Source organism: Culicoides brevitarsis, chromosome 2 (assembly GCF_036172545.1).
Source record: "Culicoides brevitarsis isolate CSIRO-B50_1 chromosome 2, AGI_CSIRO_Cbre_v1, whole genome shotgun sequence".
NCBI classification, from domain to species: domain Eukaryota; kingdom Metazoa; phylum Arthropoda; class Insecta; order Diptera; family Ceratopogonidae; genus Culicoides; species Culicoides brevitarsis.
Window position 1 is genome coordinate 28664505 of NC_087086.1, and position 23982 is coordinate 28688486.

Below are 23982 nucleotides of genomic sequence, written 5' to 3' on the forward strand. Positions count from 1 at the left end.
AGCTTTACTTTACAAAACTTATGTGACTTAAAGTTTAACTTAGATTTATATAAAAAAAATATGTTGACTTAAGCTTAAGTTTAAAAATAAATTAAGTTAAGTCAAAAGTCATTTTTGAATTTTCGACTGAATTTTAGAAAAACAATTAATATTTTTGGAAAATTTTTCATAAAATTTGTTAAATTTAGTGAATTTCTTAGACTTAAGCGTTTAAGTCAAACTTAAGCAACTTTTACTTAAATTTAAGTCATAATTGAGTCATAAGTTATTTTGATTTTTGATTTAATAAATTTTTCAGATTTGATTCTTAAATTTAAGATTAAGTCAAAATATATTTTAATTAAGTTTAAGCTTAAGGCTCTTAAGTCTTAAGTTAAATATAATTTTTTAAGTTTTTTCAACTAAAATTTTTTATGCTTGGTTTGAATTAATTGAAATAATTTTATTTTTTGCAGGTCATTTCCACGCCATGCGAGAAGATAAAAAGCTCAAATCCATCGCGAAAGACACGCACGTTCTCCGCCTAAACTTAAAATCACCCGAAAATCGTCAACGTTACCCACCTGACGTCGCCATGCCCGAAGACCTCAATGCCATCCACGTCATCTCATCCGAATACGAAGTCGTCTTGCCGCACGAGAAGATGACTCCCGCAACGTCGCCGTCATCTGTCACCCTGCCGCCAAACGTACCTCCGCCGCCGCCCTTTCCGCCGGATGGCTTTCTCGCCAAGCCACTGCCACGTGACGAAATATGTTTGCCAAAAATTAAAAACAAATATGGTGCCGTATCGAAATCGTACATGAAGAAGAAATTAACTTCGATCTTTAGTCAACATCCGAATATTAATCATAATAACTTTAATAGTAGTAGTTGTAGTGCCAAAGTAGTAAATAATGACCACGACGAGAAAAATGACGAGAAAATTGCAAAAAAACAAGACGACGTTGATGATGATGACGAGGATGAAGGTCGCGGCAGTTTAAGTGAAAAATCAGACAAGAATATTATTATCGGGAATTGTTGTGATAAGAAAATGGAAGATAAGAGTAATAATCATAAATTTGAGTACAATGTTAAAAGTAGTAGTTGTAGTGATAAAATGTTAAAAAATAATAACGAAATAAAAGTGTTGGCGCCAAGTGGTGGCAATGCAACGACGACAACAACAACAGCCGCAGAAACGAAATCGACGTCGACAAAAAATAGCAGCAACAAACAAAATAACCTTGATTTAGCTGAAACTATCGGAACATTTACATTACCAAGGATTGCTTTAAATAAAGCAGGGTGAGTTTCTGTTTTTTTATGCGTAATTTTTTTTTTCATGTGCTTTAATGTCAAGAAACTTTCAATTTATTTGTTTACATTTAATATTTAACGATCGAGTTCAAATTTATTTATAAAAATTATTGTTTTTATCGGTTCGTTGATTTTTTGTGTCTTTGTAGTTCTTTCGTTTTTCCCTTGAAATGTGAGATTTTTGGAAATTTTAAATTAAATTTTATTAATTTACCGACATTTTTTTTTAATTTTATTTGGATAAAAATTTGTATTTTTGAAAATGTATTTTTGGATAAAAATTTATTAAAATTTTAATTAGCACTAAAAAATTTAGTTTAATCAAATTAAATTTTTATTAAGATAATTTCTTATTTTTTAATAATTTTTTTTTTATTATTTTTTTATATTAATTTTTTCATAAAAATTAATTTTAATTTTTTTTTATTAAAAATTAATTTTATTTTTTTTTTATTTAAAATTAAATTTAATTTTTTAAATAAATTTTATTAAATTTTATTGAAATTTTGTCCAAAAGTTCTCATTTTAATTTAATTTAATTTTTTTTTTTATTTCAAAAATTCTTAATTTTTTTTACTAACAAATTTGAGTGCAAATTAATTATTTTGTGGTATTTTTTTTTAAATGATGATTTTTTTAAATTTATTTCCTTTACCTTTTCGATAATATTTAGCTATAAATATTTTTTATAGCTATTTTTGTAGAAAAAATTCTTTTTAATTAATTTTTTTTCATTTTTGGGCCAAATTTTTATTTTTTTTTCTAGTTTCTTATTTCAAAACAATAAAAAAATAAATTAAAAAAAATTCTAATAAAAAAATTAAAATAAAATATAATTTTTTTTAAATAAAAATTTAATTTAAATTAAATTTAAATGAATTAAAATCGATAAAATTTTTGATAATTTTCGAATTTTTGTAAATTTTTTTAAACTTCGTTCAAATCTCGAAACTTCCTTCTTAAAAAAATACAATTAGCCATAAAATTCCGCCAAATTAGCGATTTTTTGTTTCAAATATTTCTTCCTCCCATTATTTTAAATGTCAAACCTCACCGGCAAAAAAAATCGCCTCAAACAAAAATTTCCAACAATTGAAATTGAATGTCATCACTTAACAAGGCAATGATCTCTTTTATTTTTATTTTATTTTTTTTTTGTAAATCCGACACCGGAGATGGCTACTGCATGACAAGCGATACAAAACAAAAAAAAAACAATTAAACATTAAAGCGACATTAATTTGCGAGTAAAAAAAATGGTCATGCTGGCAATGACGCGCTCTTTAATTCTCTCCGAAGATCAAGGAGACAATTTTAGCCAAAAAATATCTTCACAAGACATTTTTTTTGTAAATTTTATCACACAGAGCATAAAAAATTCAAGTACACCACAAAAAATGTGAGTATAACATTGATTGCATTCCGTACGACGACGCTGCTTTTAAATAAATTTATTTTATTTTTATTTTACGCAATTGCATGAAATAAAAATAAAATAAATGAAAGTAAAAAAGAAATGTTACCTTCAAAAAATTTTGTGTCCTGCGTCGTCCGTTGAAAATGAAAAAAAAACCAGTTTATTCCGAAAAATGTCACATGATGACAGAATAGTCAGGAAATTTCCAGCCGCGTTGTTGTTGTTGTCGATTTTTTGGTGGATCAGAACGAAAAATCATAAGGAAGCATTAGATATTCAGCATCACTAATGACTTCAAAAACATCGATATCGGTAAGGTGACATAATGATCGCCAGAATTCAATAATAAAAAAAAGATTACATCAAAAAACTTAACATGACAATAAATTTTATTCGAAAAAAAACGAGTTTAATGATCGTTTGGCGCTAGCATCGCTACCGAAACGCATGCCAAAAACAGTTTTAAAATAACGTTAAACTTAATCAAAATTGTAAATTTTGCTTCCCCATAACTTGATTCATCCGAGATTCATCTCTTCTTTTATTAAAGTGTCTCTCGCGTAGACAGCTGTTATTTAATTTATACAACATTATCATCTTCAAAAAAAAAAAAAAAAAAGATAAAATTAGTCATCTGTGTTAATCGCATAATTTAATGTTAATTTGTTATGTCTTCGTCGTCGACGTCGCTGAAAAATTATTTTTTTTCTGACTAATTATTCTGATTATTTCCGATTCTTCTTTTGTTGTCGCGAAAAATTTGGAGTAAAAAAAATAATAAAAAAATAAAAAATGGAATTTATAATTAATAAATACTTAATAAAAATAATGTTAGTGTTATAACAACGTCTCGTTGGCGATTTGATGGATTGTGAAATAATAAAGAAGATTTAATTGGACTTCGCTTCATTCGCTTCTCATGATGCTTCTCTTGCTGCTGTGAATTATTGTTTAGCAGATGAAAAGAAATGAGGTTATTTTTTGCAATTTTAAATTTTTTTATGAAGAGTTATGAAAAGTTATAACAGCAGCTTGTGAGATTCGCATGATGGATTCTTTTGGTTTAGCCGCGATGATTGTAGCTTGAAGTAAAATATATTTAACAAACGGGTTGATGAGAAAATTGTTGTTTTGGTTTTTGAAAAAATTAGATGGTTTTAAGATAAATTTACATATTATTACTTACAGAGTAATTTTTTTTTGTAATTTTAAATATTTTTAGTCGTTGTCAAACGATTTTTTTATTTAAAAACAAAATTTTAAAATTAAAAAAAATTAGGTAAATTAAAAAAAAAAAATTTAATTTTTTTTAAGTTGAAATTGAATTAAAATAATTTAAATAATAAAAAAAATTAAATAAAAAAATCATTTCAAACAAATTTAATTCTTATTTAATAAAATTTGGTGAAAATTGAAAAATAAGAATACAATTTGTTTAAAAAGAATTTTATTTATTTTTTTTTTAATTATTCATTTTAAATACATTATTAAAATAACATTAATTATTTATTAATTCCAAGATTAATTATTTTGTCTTTTTGGAAAATTTTAATTAATTTGAGGATTAATGATATATTGTTTTTATTTTCAATATTTTTATTAAAAACTTTTTTAAATTTTAATTTAAAGAAAAAATATCAGTCAACTTTAAATTAATTTATTTTATTTTATTTTTTTAATTTATTTTATTTTTTTTAAAATCCCAAATCGCTAAAATCTCTATGAAATATTAAAAATTAATGAAGTTTGATTAATGAAAAACATTAAAATTGAAAAAAAAACATAAAAAGAAATAAAATACGACAGTAAAGAATTTAACTTTTCATAGAAAATGTTTTATATGTCGTTATAAAATTTAATCATTAAAAGCCTTTTCATTAAAATTTTAACGATATCAAACCAATTTTTTAATAAATTTTGTTTTTTTTTTTTTTTTTGTTAATTAATTTAAAATTAAATAATGAATTAATCATAATTAAGCGATTTTTGCGATTTTTCGCGATTGATAAGGTGATCTTTACATTTTTCGTTATGGAAATAAATTTCTTACACTTCTCTTTGGTACTTTTGTACCTATTGGTTAAAAGTAGACACAATGAATTAATTAATTAATAATAAATTTAATAATTAAATAATTATTAAAAATTGATATTTATTAATAAATTAATTAATTATTACGAAAAATTGCTTTTAAATTAATAAATTGAAAAAAATTATTGATGTTTATATTCTTTAAATCATTTTTTCTTAAATTTAATTAATTAGCCTTTTTCATTTAAAAAAAGGCAAAAAAAACTTTTCAATTTACTTGAATAAATTTCGAAATAAATTTATATTTTTTTCTTAATTAAAACTATTTTTCTTTATTAATTATTTTTTTTAAATTTAATTTTTCTTAATTATGTTAATAAATTGTACTTTATTTTTTTATTTAAATAAACATTTAATTTAATCTAATAATTAATTTAATTTAATTTAAGACACCATGATTGGCCTTGGGCTTTGCAAAGATGTCAACTATTCGGATTACGTTTTCTGTTTTGAACTTTTAAATGGGATTCTGTATATAAAGGCTTTTCCCCCTGATCGAGTAATTGAAATGTTGTATTCATTAAACAGTTGAGAAGTTTAATAAACGAAAAATCTGAATCTAATTTTGATTTATTATAATAGAAAAAAATCATTACTTTAATAAATCATTTACTAAATTTTGACCATTAAAGTAATTTTTTTCTATTTTAAGAATTTCTCTTAAACTTGAAGCAAATTCAAAAGCAACCAAATTTCCTCGAAACAACTCCATTCAGCTCCTTTTATCGACTCAATTCCCGCTAAAAAGCTAATTTAAAACATTTTTAACAGCATTCCTCTTCGTATAATTTCCATTCATCATCACGCCTCCTTGACTTTTCCATCGTCAAACATAAATTCCATAAAAATCTCGATAAAATGTCTGGATCGCGCGCGCACAAAATGATTTGCGAACAATTTTTTCTTCATTTTAGTACTACTTTATTCCTCAACTAGTAAAACATAATAAATATTAAGTATCGTAATAAATGGTTAAAAATGTATTTTTTTTATGCTTGATTGGCAAAGTTGAACGTATTAAGGAAAAAAAATGTTCCGAGACGAAACTTGGACATTTTTCACCTTAACATTGTTAAAAGTATCACTCAACGTAATTGCCTTTCTCACATCATAACACTTTGTTTGTCTGTTTTTTTTTTCGCTGTATGTTTAAAGAAAAGAGCAAAGAAAAAGAAGAAGAAAGCAAACTGCATTTTATCTTTATTAGTTTTCGAGAGAAAGCAAATTTATCGTCGTGTCTTGCAAAGAAAATTCATTTGCGCTCACACAAGGGAAAGCTTTAATTTTATCAACTCATTTTTTTTCTCCTTCTAGTTTAGCACAAAATACGAAACCAGCTCCATTAAACTGGATTTCCGTTTGTTATGCTAATGTCCGCAGCTTAAAATCTTAAAATTTTAACAGCTTTTCAAACAAACACAAAAAAAAACATTTATTGATTCGCGTTCTATTAATTTAAGATTTTTGCCAGTATTTTGCATAATTATGGCGCCAAATATGCCGAATCAATGTTACCAACTTGTTATTCGATACGAGCATCGATGACGACGAATCGACGGGAAGCTGTCTGTAGTTCAAGTTTATCAATAAATAACATTGTGGTCGACGGCTCGCGTCGCAGACAGAGAATTTTCCGACAAAAAAACATGTGAATCCGCACAAAAATTCATTAATTCCGATGTCATTAATCGTATTTATTGTGCGGAGCAAATGACGAACAAGACGATAAATTAATATGTTAATCTTCCCGCAGTTGCAAATTGAAATTATTGACGACTTCTGGTAAACGTGATGCAGCGCAGGTAAATGCAAGAAACGAGTTAATTTTTTTTTTTTTTGTTATTGATGACAATTCTGTCAGAGAATTGCAATGTATGACAGTTGACAAACAGCGCTGCAATGTCAATATCAAGTTTACTTTTTCTTATTTTTTTTTTGCATCGAGAGTGTGTCAGAAAAGTGAAGAAAAATATTTTTTTTCGTAATAAATTTAATTTAAAAAAAAATTGTTGCAACAATGTTCTGCTTGCGAAGTAAAAATAATCTAAATTCAGTCTGTGGAGGTGGAATGAGAAGCACGTGAGTTGAATGAAAACCGCAACGCACACAACAATGAGAAGAAATAATAGAAAAAAAACCATTTCTTAATACCAGTTAATTATTGTTTGTTATTTTTTCGGTTGGCAAATGAATTGAATGTAATAAATAACCCACTGGTTAGTTGTTCGTTGGTACATGTTGTCCATTATAAAGTGGTAAAATTGAAAAAAGGTGTTTTTGTTCGTTTTTATGAAGAGATCTGAGCGCTTTTGCGGTGAATTAAAGTAAAAAGTGTGAAAAATTTGAATGAGGAAGCAATTTTAACTAATTAAATGCATTTGAGATGGTCTTTTTATTAAAGATTTGTTTTTTTGGTACGTTTTTGTGAGAGATAATATATTAGTTAGTGAACTAGAGCACTCAAAAATTCATTCCAAGTTGTAAATTTATCGTTTCATGAATAAAAGTTTATAATGTAATGAAAGATAATATATGAAAAAATTAAATTTAAATAAAAAAAATAAATAAATAAATAATTTTAGTAATTATTTTAAATTAAATTTTATTTATTAATTTATTAAATTAAATACATTTAAATTTATTTAATTAATTTAAATAGTAATTTAATTTAAAATTTATTTTTTTTTTTTAATTAAATTATTAATTAATTATTTTATTTTTATTTTTCTTATTTTTTTTTTAATTTTAAATTTAACTTAACTTTAACTTTAAAAAAAATTTTTCAAAGGCAAATGTATCCAGATTTAACTTAGAAGATGCCTATGTCCCATAATTCAGTAGAAAATTAATAAAAAAAATTAAAGAATATTTTAAGATTTAAGATTTTTTTTTTTAAGATTTAATAAAATTATTTTTTTTCAATTTTTTAATTCTAAATTCTAATATTTTTCATAAAATAAAAAAAAATATTTAATTTAATTTTGAATTATTTTTTTACATAAAAATTAACAGAAATTTTCTCAAAATGTAGCTTAAAAGCCTACAAATGTCAAGAAATATATTTTTTTTTAATTTTTTAGAAATTATTATTCTTTTTGATTTTTTTTAAAAAGGATTTTTTTTTCATTTTATTTATTTTTTGAAAAATATAAAAATGATTTTAGAAGTTGAAAACTTCAAAAAAAATTTTTTTTATTTTTTTTTATTTTTTTAATATATTTTTTAATTATATTTTTTTTTTTATATTTTTTTTAATATTTTTTTTAAAATATTTTTTTAAAATAGGTATTCTTTTTTTAATTTTTTTTTATAATATTTTATTTTGTTTTTAAGTATGAAAATTTTTTTGAGAAAAATTAATTCTTTTCACAATTTTTGAATTCTAGACATTTTTTATTTCATATTTTTACTGTAACCAAAAATTCTGAATTAAAATTTTTTTACTTACTTTTAGTTCAAGCTGACTTAAAAAAAAGAATTTTCACAAATTTTGCAATTTTTGACGGAAAAATTAAAAAAAAAAATCCGAAAATATTTATTTAAAATATTTTTAATCACCTGTCAAACCCATAATACCTCGTTAAGGCACTTCAAAACCGATACTCACGTGACTTCCCTCACATTCGCCAGTCCAAAAGCGAATTTTTCTCGCAATGTTTTGTGCTTTTCAACGCGCTGTAGTAAAAATAGTAAGTAAGCTTGAACCGAAAAATAGTACACAAAGGTAGAGTAAAGAGAGGAAAAAAACGTGGTCCACCTCGAGCACTTTACAAATTGGTCGGTCCACTGTCAATACACAACAGACAGCACACAACAACAATAATAATAATAAATGATTACGCAACGAAACATTTTTTTAGTCAGCACATTGTCTAGGTCAGGCACAGAGTATTCATAAGTAGCTGCTTGTTGTTGTTGTTGCTTCTTCTTCTGCTTCGCTCGCCTTCTGTTGCTATTTTTTTTTTTGCTTTTGCTTAATAAACAGTTGATTCATGTGCAGCTCATTTTGTTTGCAAGTATATTTATGAGCAGTCAAACACCCATGTGCCTTGCCATGCATGTTGCATACGAATTGTTGCGATGTGATGTGCAAAAATTGCAAAAAACAGATTTGAACTCGTTTGCCTCAGGGCCTTTTTCATACGATAAATATTTGGAATGTTTGGATTTTTTTTTTACTTATTACTAAATTTGGAATTTTTCTTTTTTTCGCAGCTCGAGCTATGACGAAGACATCGGTTTTGTGGATAATAAGTCGGCTGTTGGTAGTCAAGGAACAGTTCGTTCGAGTATTGCGCCCACAAATCTGCCCACTGCCACTGCCAGTCATCATCGACCCCGACGTGTCAGCACCTCACACTATTCCACGGAGAAAAGTGCCTCCTCAGGTTATTACGGCTCAAATTTGTACTCAGCTGGCGGCTCGTCTGTCGATGAACACATTTACAGCGAACCTGTGATCATAGAAAATGTCGAAGTGCACACGAAAAAAATCCATTCGAAGGAGCGAAAATGTCTTGCGAGTCTCAACAAAAGTATCACGTGTCTCGAAAGTTGTCTGGAATCGGAGAAAAAACCCTCAGACAAGACTAAAAAGGAATTACCAAGCAGTATTGTGAACCGGCGAAAAGCTTCGTTGCCACGAGATGGCACGATACCGCGCCCCGTGTGGCCTGGCGAAGCTTCCGATGATTCACTCACGAACATCAACTTGGATGCATTTAACTTGCAAGCGAATGACTTGATCCAACTGCACACGCCAAAGTCTGAGAAGCGACAAAGTACCTTTACGAACCCCGATTCGGGCAAGGGAACGTCCGAAGGTGCCTCCGAGTACATGGATATGGATTATCACGAAACGCGAAATATTTTGGTGAACATCCGGAGTAAGTTGGAAACACTTCTCGAACAACATCGGAGCACCATGACTAAGACTAATCCCTTCAAAGAAACAAAAACCACGGGAAACAGCGAACTCGAACAAAATATCATCAGTTTACGAAACGATCTAGAGAAATATTTGACAGTAATGACAGAAAAAAGTGAACTCGAACTCCAACGATTCTCAACCACAATGTCCAAAGATTCTCGCATCCAAACTGTGACAAAAGCCTTTGATCGTCGTCAAGATTTCGACGCTGTTTCCCTTCGCAAGAAACAACCCGTGACTGCCTACAGTTGTTACAGTTCCCAAATCAAGCCGCCCCTCTCACGGAAACCCTCCATCGAGAAGGGAGACTTTATAATGACTTGCAACGACCAAATCAATCCCTTTACCGCGACACCCTGTGATACCGTAATCCAGATAATCAGTGATGCCAGTGCCGGAGGCGAAAGCAGCGATTCACTCAATTGCGATGGCAATAAACCGCAAGCCAAAAAGTGCAATCGTCACCCATTGTCACAAATGCAGAAAAATTTGGCATTTTCACAGCTCTTGAACGACTCGTTCAACAACAATGCCAAATTCGGCGACGACCGCGAACGAATGCTGAACGAATGGCATCGCGATAAACCCAGCATCTGGGAAATGTACTACGGCACAAATCGGTATAGCAGCAAAATTGAGCAAGGCTTGATACGCGAGTATAAATATCCCAGGAATAATTGTGCCATGAATGTGTCATATGTAAGTAACCTTTTTGACTTTTTTTTTATTTGATTTCTTGTAACATCTTTTGTTGGGTAAGATGACGAAGACGCGACACAGACGATGAAGATGATGAAAATGTTGAATAGACAAAGGGCAGCAACAATTAATCTTTTATTTTTGCATGAGGCCAAAAAAATCAACGACACGTTTTATTATTGACTGAACACGTAATTTGTGGTACTCGTTGCACCATCATGTAATCCAAGAAGTTAATAAATAATAATGACTTGAGGCGTCAATTGAAATTTTTTCGATCGATGGTGAGATGAAAATTTCGTTTTGAACGGTTTTTTGACGTCTGTCAGAGCTGATATATAAAAAATTTTGGCCTTACGAACAAGATTAGTCAGTTAATTCCAATAGTTAACATATCGAACTGAAGAGCATAAGAGCTAAAGCCCCTTACTGATGATGATGATTATATAATGACCCACCTTAGCACACAAAAAAGGGCTTTCTGTGGGTTTCCTTTCTTCCTAACCTGTTCCATATTCTTCTTTAACCGTGCTGACACTCTTTAAGAAAGAAAAGATTTTCTTCAGTGAGAAATCTCTAAATTCTTCAGGATCCATAATGCCATTCGTGCTACCTAAAAGCAACATTCTTTTGTGTTCCAAATAAGGACAATCGCATAAAATGTGCTCTGCTGTTTCTTCTGCTGAGTGACAGATTCTGCAATCTGTTGAATCTCTATAACCCATTCTACTCATCAATTTATTCAATCTAGCATGTCCGGTTAAAAACTAAACCGTAGACCCCTAACTCAAGTCAAGTTATGAGAAATTGAAGTGTTTATCAACGAAATTATAAAAGATTTCAATTTTTCGTTAGTAATGAGCAAATTTTCAGTAAAATCTTTGGGGGTTCATTGAAATTTGCTCTTTGCTAACGAAAAATTGATCTTTCAATGGCAGATTTGTACTTCAATGACTCATAACTTGACTTAAAATCCTTAAGTTCAAACGTTACGTTTTCATCATGCTCCACGCTCCATGGCTATAATTGGCTATATAATATCGTTGGACTCGTTAGGGCCAAAGCTTTCAAAAAAACCTAATTTTATGGTTATGCCTAAGAGTTATGGTTAAAAATGTCGGATTTTTATACAAACTTAAAGAATTTACCCTTAAAACTTCCAAACATATTGTTCAAGTGTCAAAATGACATACAATAAGATCATCGACTCGTAGCCAAGTTCTTGAAAGGTTTTTTCTGATTTGAATAGTGCCAAGAACTTACCAACATCTCGTAGAAACCTTTTTGGATCATCAGGAAGGACTAAGTGAATATTGAAGGCGCTTTATTGGGCTTAGGTTAAAAGCTAAGACCCATTCTCAGTTTTTACTGAAGAAGCTTACAATTTTACAGTATGAAGTACAATTAAATTCTTTGAAGACCTTCTCAGTCTATGGTTGCTAAATCAGGCTTCAATGATTTAAGATATGAAGGGTATATGACATGAAGGGATCATTAAGCCCTGCTAAAAATACCCTAAAAGAAATTTAAAAAGACGCTCTCGTTAACTTGTTAACTTACACTACAAATTCCTTTCAATTCATTAAAAACCAACGACGTTACTTTATCGTTGCCCATCCAGTATAATAGTCATTCATAAAAATTACGATCGACCCATCCATCTGACGACACTTATTAGGATGATAAACGACTTGTTGACTTGACTCGTCTCGTCTCTTGTCTCATGTCTCGCAAGAATCTTCTTAGCTTGGCGCGCGCTTATAAAGTTACTTTATTTTTATTGCATAATAATCATAAACTGCATAAAACTTACGAAAAACAACAAACACAAAACGTTGTTCTGCAATGTCTTGTGTTTGTGGCTGTTTGTGTGAATTACACTATTTTTTTCGTAGCATTGCTAGATATTACCCATATCTTGCACGCAATTTGCACATCATGACCCATTGACAGTCATGCATGCCTATTGTTACATTATTAGCATTATTATGATAATTAATTTATTTTATGAAAATCTCCAGTTGCTTCGTATTAATGACCTCAATTTCATGCGTGCTAACAATGAAACTCTTTTGCTCTTGAAATGCTCTTCGATTGTTTGCTAGAATCTTATCGCAGTTTTGGACTGTTGAATGAAACAAAGACACGTTCTATCTATCATCACATGACTCGTGACTCGACTCACCCAGTTGCATGTCATTTGTCGGTCACTTATGTAAGAGTTCTGCAGAAAAAGACGTCTAGAAGCTGCAATTATCTCGCTGGATGGTAGAACAAGACATTTGTCACGTCCGCGAATTAATTTCACATAATTCCGCATGTCATATTTTTTTGTTTCTGTTTTTTTGATTCATAACCTAATGATGTGAAATCCTCTCAACCGTTTTTTTTACAAATGTTTACGATTAGCAATAAATTAAATAAATTATAAATCGGAACCGAATTTGAAATTCCAATTAGATGGGTCAGTTCATTCAGCTTTGTTGAATGAAATTGTTTTGTTTTTAACGTTAAAAGCTATTATGTTGCATAAAATGGAAGTAGTTGTGAGAATAATTGTCGTAATAGCAATAAATGTAATGAAATGGATGTTAAATTGTATCACAGATGTTAAATGGCTTGAGAAAAGGGTTTTGTTACGCAGTTGTCTCATTGCTTAGATGAAAGAGATAAAAAAAATAGTTTTTAAGAGAAACTTTCGAAGTTTTTGATACAAATTTTAAACTAGAATCCAAAATTTAGAATTTTAAGAATCAAAATGGAGTCGCCTGGTATAAATTTTTTAAAATAAATTTTTAAAAAAATGTTTTGAAAATATTTTGGAAAATACTCAGATTCATTAGAATGAAATTTCAAAAGCTAGAAATTCTTAATTGATATAAAATTTTAGATTAAAATCAGTTTTTAAAGTTTTGAGAATAATAATGGAGCCGACTGGTTCAGAACATTTCAAACAATTTGCCTTTCAAAGCCTCAAAGATATTTTGGATCAAAAATAAAATAAAAAATTTTGTAATAAATGATCTTGAAATATCTATCAAAACGTAATTTTGGGGAATTTCCAACTTCCTCCAAACGACAGCTGCTCCAATTAACACCCAATCGATAACAAAGCCCAAAACAATCAACAAATCGTTTCTTCATCTCTATCCGCAAACTATCGAATAAATAATATTTTTCATTTCACGACAACATTTTGCTTTTGTTATTACCTCGCAGTAATAATAGGTCTTTAAAGGTGATAATAAGAAACTAAACGAACGACCGTCTATCACCCGCGTTACAAAAGAACAGCCATAAATCATCTCGACCAGTGTGACACTCTTGTAACGATTGTTATTACTTCACTACGTTTGCAAGTATGTCATAACAATATTTTTCATGTCTTATTAGATGCTCTTTGTTGGTGAAATGCAATGAAATTTACTTTAAACATTGAGCAACTCCGAACCTCATTTTAAGTAAACTTTAAGAGAGATGAAAAAAAAATATTTAACGCCGCAATTCACCCAAAAATAATGCGGAAGGTGAATAAAATGCGTAAACCAAACAACTTAAACACCTTGAAAAGAAGATGTGAAAATGTGTACGACGAAACGACAGGTTTTTTTTCGTGTATATTTTTTTTAACCAAAATTAACGAAACGTACACAAAATCAGAGTACACAATATGCAAGAATGTTCTTGAATACCCGACAAACGAGATTAGCAAATTGATTTTTTATTCATTAACCTGATTTTTTGGAGTGATTTTTCGTGAAGGAACAATTAAACATGAAGATTAAGTGGGTTTTGCTTGAAGATCTCCTCAAAACAAACGAAAACGATGAAAAAGTAAGTCAAGTCATGTTAACTCGTGCAAGACTCATAATGTACGAGACGCATTTAATCTGTTTATTTTTTTTTTGTATGAAACTCATGTTTTATTACAATTATCGCATGATCAACATTTTTGCGCCATCATAATTTTTTAACACACATTCATGACTTTTGTTCAAAAATTTTAACCGGTTATATAATATAATATTTACAGAAATAAAAAAAAAACATTAGGCTAGAAGCGAAATACTGTTAAAAAATATTTTTTTCGTACCTCTATAAATGACTTAGTTTTAGTTCAAGTAGATAGCAATTAAAATATTTTGAAATAACAAGTTAAAAGTTTTTAACTGGAGGCTCGTTGACCTGAGACGACGACGCACATACATAGTTTGTTAAATTAACATAAATAAATAACATAAAGGGCCGACGAGAAAAAAATTCGTACAAGATTAATGAGCGTAAAAGTTTATCAGGCAAGTGTCTTGTAACGTGAGTTGCGACTAAATACTGCTGCCTTGAGTCGAACCGAAATTGCTATTTATAGATATTTTCATACATAAACACGAGTTATTTATAAACTCTTTCATATATTTTTTCCCTCTGTCAATGATGAAGGATCAACATCGCAGTTCATCAACACAGCATCCATCATCACATGACGATACATACATCACGTCAGCTTGTGCGGAATTTTTTTTTTTGGCAAAACATCTCTCCAACTTTGTCGATAAATTTATAAAATTAACGTGGGAACTTGTAAATAATTTATGAAAAGTGGATGCGAAGCGATAGGGATGTTGTTTGCGTGTTGACGGTGTAAACAAGTGAATCGATGATGGAAATTGACAAATTATTGATACATGTGTTTTACAGCGGAAAGTTTTTGTTTGTTTGATAAACAATTCGGGTTGAAAATCAATTTTACATTTAAAGCTATGAGAAAATTTGTAATATTATCGACACGCAAAGTGATTTGAAACAAAACCTAAAATTGTTCATTGAATTTAGAATGAAAATGAATGAATTATCCAACTTAAGAGAAACTTTTAACCCATACTACATAATTCACATTACTAACTATTGTTTGTTCAGTGATGATTATTTATCATATCCAAATAGCTTATTGTTGAGGAAATTTAGAGAAAATTGGATTTTGCTTGTTGAGACGTTTTTGTTCTATTTATTCCAACCGAAAGACATTGCAGTACATGTGATAGATTCTTTTAAGACATTAATGTATTGCATTAATGTATGTAAAATTTAACGACACGTTGGAAACTTTTGCCGTAATTCCAGCACAATCGTAATGCTCCCAGAAATTGCATCGATCGCATTGAACCATTTTGTCGTCGTCTTTGCGGCAGTTTTTCGATCTTGCGGGTTGTGAGCAAGCAGCATGGCAATGTTAGAATCGGAATTAAAGGCTCCAAGAAGTTGATTTCTGGAAAATTTGGTGGTGTCCATTCAATTGTTTCCAATTCGACATGTTCCTTTTTGATTATTTAAGTGTTGTTTCTACTAACTCCAGAAACTTTCAATTCGTATGATAAACCGAACAGTCTACAATGTTCAACTGTTTATGGAATACTATTTATCCATAGAAAGCATAAAAAATACTGGACTAAGAAGTACATCTAAAATTTAAAGACATTTTGGGCTCGTCTTGAGCTCAGCTACTTAACAAGTTAACTTTTGTATGGCACCTTCGAGGATTTGTCTGAAAACTTTTGAGTTATGGTACCGTTTTTTGTGTGTCATCGTGAATTTTATAGAATAAATTATATCAGTAGGCAGGATTGTTCATCTTCGATCTTCTTGAAATATAGATTTACTTACGAAAATGAATCACCTAAAATTAAAAAAACTGTCAAAAATTCATCTGTCAAAAAAATTTTGATCTTACCTGCTCATCCCCTAATAATATTAATAAACTTCTCATAACATCTACACTCTAAAACATGTAAATTTATTCTTTTATTAGGATTATTACGTCCATATTTCATGCTATATCGCAAACTCTATTCAAATAAAAAAAAAATAACAAAAGTAATAATAATTTGTACAGTCCAGACACCGAGCAAGCTGCTCGCCAAAGATATTTATAACCATATCCAACAACAACACATATATTATTATTTCTTTTAAACGGGGTCAACAAAATCTGAACGACCTTTAAGGACGTTTACATACGCTGTTGTTTGCTTTGTGCTACAATCATCTGTTTTGCTACTTTAATGGCGTCTATACACTTTTTTTTTGCTTCTTGTAACAACTAAAATAACAACAACTTGTAGGCAATTCGTTTCGTGATTGACTTTGTGTTTATAGAAGTTGCTGAAATGTTTAACACTTTTATTTTCGTTGCTTACAAGAAAAATACCTCAAATCGTGTGTGCATGTTGCAACTTCATATAAGGCAAGAGACAGTCTCTAAAAAAATTTCTGTACCCAGAAATTCTGAATGTATTCTGAGTTTGTACGGTTAATGTCACATTTGACGTAATTCTGTTGCTATACCGGAGAGCCGTATGGCAGTGACTATAAACAAAAACATAATTATCGTATTGAAAGTAAAAATAGTCTGAACGAAACCGGTTCTTTGATACAATTTTTTTCCTTTATTTTGATTGCCATTCTGCTAGCGCGCGCGATCGTATCAATGTTATAAAATTTCTGCCACTGTCTAGTCGGTCGAGTTCTATTGAGTCAAAAAGTAAGAGAGAGAAAAAGCGAAAAACATTGCTGGCAAGGTACCAGATGCCTTTACCGCAGAAAACAAAACAAACAAAAACATTAAGAAACTTTTTATTTTATCGTTTCGTGCAACTCCGAAAAAAAAACCAAAACACATTTTATGACCGACCCAATGGACTGTTGTTGTAGATTTGAACTAAAGCCACATTGTGGAGTTAGTAATTAAATTTATTTGTTCTTGTTTGATATGTGCGTATATATGGAAAATATTTTGCACACACAAAAAAAAAACTTTTCATATCAACGCCACAAATTTAAATTAAATGTTTGTCTAAGCTGAGTTAAATGACGTTAAATGGTGGTTGTTTTTGCTGCTCTGAAGCTAATTTATGTTGAGAGTGCTTTTAATAAAAAATCATACAAAAGTTATGACGCAATGAGCAAATAAATTTTGTCGCCTTGTTGAAGATTTTTTAAAAATTCTAATTAATTTCGATTCGGGAGGTAGGAGCAAATTTTTTAAAGTAAGTATTAATTAAAGGATAGTTAAATTTTTTCTGCTAATGAAAATTTAATTTAAAAAATAAATTAAAGCACTTTTAATAAGTTATTAACTCCATTCTAAATTCAAAAACAAAGCTAAACATTTTGTCTAACGAATTTATTAAAATGAGCCTACAAAGAACACCTATTAAAATGCAGCTGAGAAATCGCAACAAAATGGAGGAAAAAAATATTCTGGAAGATGACATAATTGAAATTAATGATGGAAATTCAAACAAAGGAGACGAAATTCAAACAATACCTTCATGGAAGAATTGCTTAGAATTTCCGGAACTTTCGAGGAAAAAAAAAATTGCAAAATTTTTTTAATTTGCGAACGAAAAAAAAACTATTGATGACGTTTAACTCAAAGTTGAATAAAAAGAATGAATGTAATGTCTTCACAAAGACGAATTCATTTAAACATGTAAACATAAATAAAATAAAAAAAAAATCAAAGAATGTTAAAAAATAGCCAAAATAAAAATATTAAAAAAATAAAATAATAAAAAAGACAAAATATCAAAAAAATTCATTTTCTATAGATTTTTTTTAGTTTTGGCTTAAGTTTTAGCATTTAAAATCAAGAGCTTTAGTATTTTAATAAAAAATATTTTCAGTCAACTATAAGTAGATCAATAAAGTTAAAATTATAATTAAAATTTTTATAAGAAAATTTAAAAAAATTAAAAAAAAATTTAAAGGCTTTATTTTTCAACACTTTAGCCTTTAAAGTCAAGAAAATGTTCAGAAAACTTTTAATTTTAGTAATTTCCAGGTTGATGAAAAAAAAACCATTCAAAATTTTCCACAACACTTTAAGGTCATTTACCGACTAAAAAGTCTTAAAAAATGAATACTTACAAAACCAATTTGCATCCCAAAAAACAACACGTAAGAACACCATAAATTTTTACGAATAACAAGCCAACATCGTGTCGCTTCTAGCAAAATGTTTAGGTACATGCAAATTAAACGCTTAATTACATATCATAACCACTTCAGTTGTATGTGATTTCCATGTTAAAACTCAGCGAGCGTCATCGTTGAAGTTTTCTCATAGTTCTGTGGAAAAAAATTAAAAGTGATAAGCATGGCTTTGAGCAAATAACAGTACAATGCCACTCAATGCCTACAATCAGCCAAAGCAGTAGCACTCAAAAGTGTTTTATCATAAATAAACAGTAATTATTTTTTATTAATAAACGCTAGTAGTGTGACATCTCAATCCTTGACCGAAATTTTCTTTTTACAAAAGATAAAATGCTATAAAAAATACGCGCCAGCTTGAATATAAAATTAATATCTTCATTCAATTGAATTGGCATGATGACATGGTCTTGAAATGGATTTTTTACTCATCGCAGAACTTTTTTTTTTGCATGCAAGTTATATAAGAAAGAGATGGCAGTCATTAACATGCAAGACGAAGACATATTGAGTCACTTTGTCAATCAATAGTATTGGCTCGATGTCAGGAATTCCGCATAAGATATAGGTCAACAAGTCTCAAACAAAGCATTTGACTCAAAATTCAATATTCAAGCTGAAAACTGATACCTTTTTGCTGCAACAAATAAACAAAGATGATGAATGTGGGGAGTGGCGCATCTCCTTTTGTTCTCTCTCTGAGAGTTTTTGCATAAAAGAGTTGATTGCACTTGCCGTTCACACGCTCGCTAGTGAAAGTTCCCACAGCGACTAATGCAACAAATGCAATTGCATTCGATAAGTTGCTTAAGATATTGACCCAAATATTTCATAATCGCTTATTAAGTTCATTTGAAGCGAATTCACGTGCAAAAAATATACTCACATCTGTTCGAAGACGATTTCTGCCATACATGGAATGCCATGCGTTTGCCTTTCCGGGAATTTTCGCGTTTTTTTGTACCTACATCCTGCAATCAATTAACTCGTATCTCGACTATATAAGAACAAATTACTCACAAAAGCGTCAGTTTGTGTCTAACAAGCGTCGTAATTGCTTCCGAACATCATAAAGAATGATTTTTATCAAAATTTTTATGTTTTTACTGAGTGCCAGTGTTGCTCTGGGTGCCAAATTTAAATGTATCGAAAGTCAAAGCAACTTTGGAGGAGTGGAATGTACTTTTAATCTTAAAAATGTGTCAAAAGGTGATAATATCCAACTTGTTGTCCGTAAAGCGGATGCCATTAGAGCAGTAAATTTCATTGGAGAAGCTCCCGAGTTACCAAACAGCCTTTGTCAGATCATGAGAAATCTCCAACACATCAACGTACTGAATCTGACAATGACCGATATCGACGATGATACATTCAGCGGATGTCATCAACTGAAAAAACTTGATTTTAACATCAGAAATATCGAAAAAGTGCCAAAAAATGCATTTAAAGAACTTAAAAACTTACAACATTTACAAATTGACGGAGGAAATTCGCATTTTATGGATTTCGAAGTGACTGAAATGCGAAATTTAGAGACTTTAGTTTTGCGGAATTTCAATGTCACCCGATTTCCGGTTGAAATGCTACGTGGAAAAACAAATCTCAAAAGCTTGGATATCTCCGCGAATAATTTGTTTGGCTTGGATGTTGGAAAGTTGCTCGATTACGCGCCAAATTTGAAGGAAATCAACTTGATGCAAAATAACTTTCAATGTCTGCAAGTGCGAGAATTTGCAATAGAACTCAAGGAGCATGGCGTAAGAGTGAAGTATTTATCGGAAAAGGAATTGAGCGAAATGGAGATTTGCTTATCGCATGATGAATGGTACATGAAGTTGTTTAAGTTGGCAAAAAGTCCTGAAGGGCAGTTGGAGGCGTTGAATTCGAAAATGAAACAAATGGGGGAGTTGCAAAGGATACAAAACGATAAGATAATGCAGCAACTTGTGAGGGTTAGCAGGAAGTTGATGGAATTGCAGCAAAGAGTGGATCAATCGTTAGCAGTGATGGTTTCAAAGTGATCTTAGAGTGCTTAACGATAAAGAAAGTTTTTCAAATGAAAGCCTGGAAGATGAAAAGAAATAAAGGAAACTCAAAAAATATCCTGTTTTCAAAAAGAAATGTCATCATGCTTATAAAAGGCAAACATTACTCTTATTCTGTCTCATCAACACAAATCAACTAGAAATCCTTAAGGAATCTTCTTGGACAATTAAAAAAAATCTGAAGGCTTTTGTTAGAAACTTTGCCACGGAAGCTTAAATTTCCAAAGTATGAAAAACAATAGAACTCCCTATGGGTCCAATGAGTCAAATTAACTCCTCAGTAGTTAATTCAATCCCTTAAGAGGTTATTCTGAGCTCTTGACGGATTGAATAGTTGCCTTAAAAAGGATAAGAAAATTCACTTAAGGGATTGAATTAACTTCCGAGGATTTAATTAGACTCATTTTTTACTCATAGGGAGTCCAATTGTTTTTCATACTTTGGAAATTTAAACTTCCTTGGGAAACGTCGAAGCTTCTAACGAGAGTCTTCAGAATTTTTTCAATATTCCAAGATGATCTTTCAAGGATTTCTAAGAATTCTAAGTAAATTAAGAAGACAATTTAAATCAGAAAGGTTTCCATGAGATCATGTTCAAGTTCTTAGAAATCTTTATGGAAAAGTTTATTGAGCAAGGAAGCTTTGATTCCACAGAATGAAGAGTTATTGAGCAGTTAAATCAAAACAATCAAAATAAAAATGATATTCATGACTTTCTAAAACCTTTAAGAGGTACCTTTGTCAAAAAAGCATAAAACCTTGGATAGCTTAAGACAGAAGGCTCAAAAAGATGTAAATCACAAAATTGCTCAAAAACCAAATTTAAATAAAAATTCTGACACATGTCAAAATTAAATTTACCTGATAATTACAAAATCCAAATTAAATCAGAAAAACCCAAAAATAGATGACCTCACCTAACCTTAAACTACTCAAAAACCAACGTCGAAAAAAAAATGAACAAATCACTGTTTTTTTTACCACATCCCCATGTGTAAACCGGCTACGAACTAATTATTTCAATCACGTTCCAAACATTATAAACCAATAAATAATTTTTCAACGATATTATTTCATTTTAAAAGTATTTCAAAAATTCGTAAATATTTCACATTAACAATAACAATAAATATAAAAAACACACACGAAAAAAAAAATGCCATATGAAAGAATAAAAGGTGGAGTGCCAGGTGCGTGACTTCTTACGAGTGTGATATGATCGTGTCTTTATTATTATAATTAAAGTTAATGACAGACTTTTTAGAGCTGCAGCGTTGATAAAAAAAATATCGTAAAATAAAAACTTTTAGCTCACATAATTGCCATCTCAATGTGTGATGGAACTTTGGGAATTGACAGCTTTAGTACGATAAAAATACATAAATTAGCAACCGATTGAAGGTCGAACAACAAACAATTGGGAAAAAAGTCGTGTCAGCAAGTTCGAAGGATTTTTTCCATCATTTGGGTGACGATCGTTGTTCACACGTTGGTAGCTCTGTGGACCACAAACGGGTCAAATTGACCCCTTGGGAAGTCAAATGGACCCCTTAAGTGATTTTTCTGATCCCTTAACGGAACAAATTGATTCCTTAAGGGATCAGAGAATTTTCTTAAGGGACCCATTGTACTCCTGAGGGGTCAATTTGACCCGTTTTTCGCCCACATGATTTAAATGGACCCCTTAAGTGAATCCTTTGTCTTGTTAAGGGCTCCCAATGGGACGATTTGATATATTTTTGAAGACCCTCGAGTCTGGAAAATAAGACTCTTGAACTTTTCTAAGGAAAATTGTCCAAAAAATTTTGAAAAATCTCTAATGAAAACTTGAAGGGCCTGAGGGTCTAAAAAAATCTATGTTGTTCCATTAGGTGCACTGAGCGGAACAAATTGGTTTCTTAAAGGATCAGAAAATTTTCTTAAGGGCTCCATTTAACTCCTGTGGGAGAAAAACGGGTCACATTGACCCTTCGTGGAGTCAAATTGACCCCTAAAGTGAATTTTGGATCTAATGGATCTAATTGAGTCTTTGACAAAACAAATTGATTCCAGAAGGGATCAGAGAATCTACTTGAGGGTTCCATTTTACTCATGTGGGCAAAAAACGGGTCACATTGACCCCTTGGGAGATCAAATGGACCCATTAAGTGAATTTTTTGATTCCTTAATGGATCAAATTGATTCCTCAACGGATCAAATTGACCTTTAAGGGATCAGAGAATTGTCACAAGGGGTCCATTGCCTCCTGAGAGGTCAATTTGACCCATTATTCACCCATAGAGTGGTTTGTTGACCAAAATATTGAGCAACGTTCTTTCGAATAATAAATGAACAAGAAAAAAAAGTGATCATAATCGCGCGATCGTTCGATTACTACTTGTTTGGCTTACAAATAACGCACCCATTCTTGTTAACGGTTTTTTTTACTCGTATTGCCCTCATTTTCCATTCACATTCATAGAAATTTTAAATTCATTTGTCATGATCTATTACTGCAACATGCTTCCTTATTTATAAAAATTTTCTGTGTAGATCTGTTTTTCATGTTAAATGCAAGAATTAAGCAATAGAGACACCTACCTACCTAACTCTATGAATGCCGAGTTGCACCGCGCGCGATAAGCGAATGCATTTTGCAACCTGTCCAGCATATTTTACCTGTTTTTTTTTATTCAACTTAGCACTTATTTATTTACAAATTGAAGTGAATAATTCTCAAAATAACCGGTTAATGCGCGCCATTTGTTACGCGAGTTACTCGAGAGGTCAGATGATGATAGACTGACATCGTTTTTGATCGCTTGAATGCATGAATATTTTGATTTGTATTTATGTTAACATGAACTTTTTTTTGTAAATGAAGTTATTAAATAAAAAAAAAATAAAATACAAAAATTCCGAGTAGACAACCTTGACCTTCCTAATTTATTCACAAAAACTGACCTGACATTGACATGCGATGAACCGACATAACTTGCCGCTGACACAAATTTTTTGTAAAGACGATAATAAAAATAATTTTTATGCTCTTTATTTTTTTGCAGCCATCAACACGCCCCGAGTCAGATTTCACGTTGGACATGCCGCGTGCCGAGGAACTCCGCGAAAAGATGGAACGGGAGAAGATTTTCCGGAGTCGTTGCCGGCTAACAACTTATTTCTTGGGATTGATGGTCTTTCTACTAACTGTTATGATTGTAAGCTTAGTTTTGACTCGTGGCAAGCGGATGTTTGGAAGTATGCTTTAGATAACAAAAAATGAAAAAAATTATTATTTTATTATATTGACGTGAGAGATAAATAAGACTCGAATGTCGGCCTTAATTTTATTAGCTAACTAGTGAAAAAAAAATTTAGAATTTTCCAATGTTTACCTCTTCATTTGACTTTATTAAAGCTTAAAAAAAATATTTAAACTAAAAATTTTTGGATTTTTGGCAAAATTATTTATTTAAGGCGAAGGCTTCATTAATTTATTTTGGAAAAATTTTTAATTAAATTATTTTTAA

The 23982-nt window shown here is 30.3% G+C and overlaps 2 protein-coding genes across 2 annotated transcripts in view; one reads left to right on the top strand and one right to left on the bottom strand.

The window, feature by feature from the left end:
- LOC134832646 (LIM and SH3 domain protein Lasp) overlaps positions 1–23982 on the bottom strand; it is a 214399-nt gene that overhangs the window by 44961 nt on the left and 145456 nt on the right. The window lies entirely within an intron of this gene.
- On the top strand, positions 803–23721 carry LOC134828891 (uncharacterized). Its single transcript, XM_063841882.1, has 3 exons — positions 803–1290; positions 9026–10439; positions 23518–23721. Exons 1-3 carry the CDS (start codon positions 803–805, stop codon positions 23719–23721), a joined length of 2106 nt encoding a protein of 701 aa, XP_063697952.1.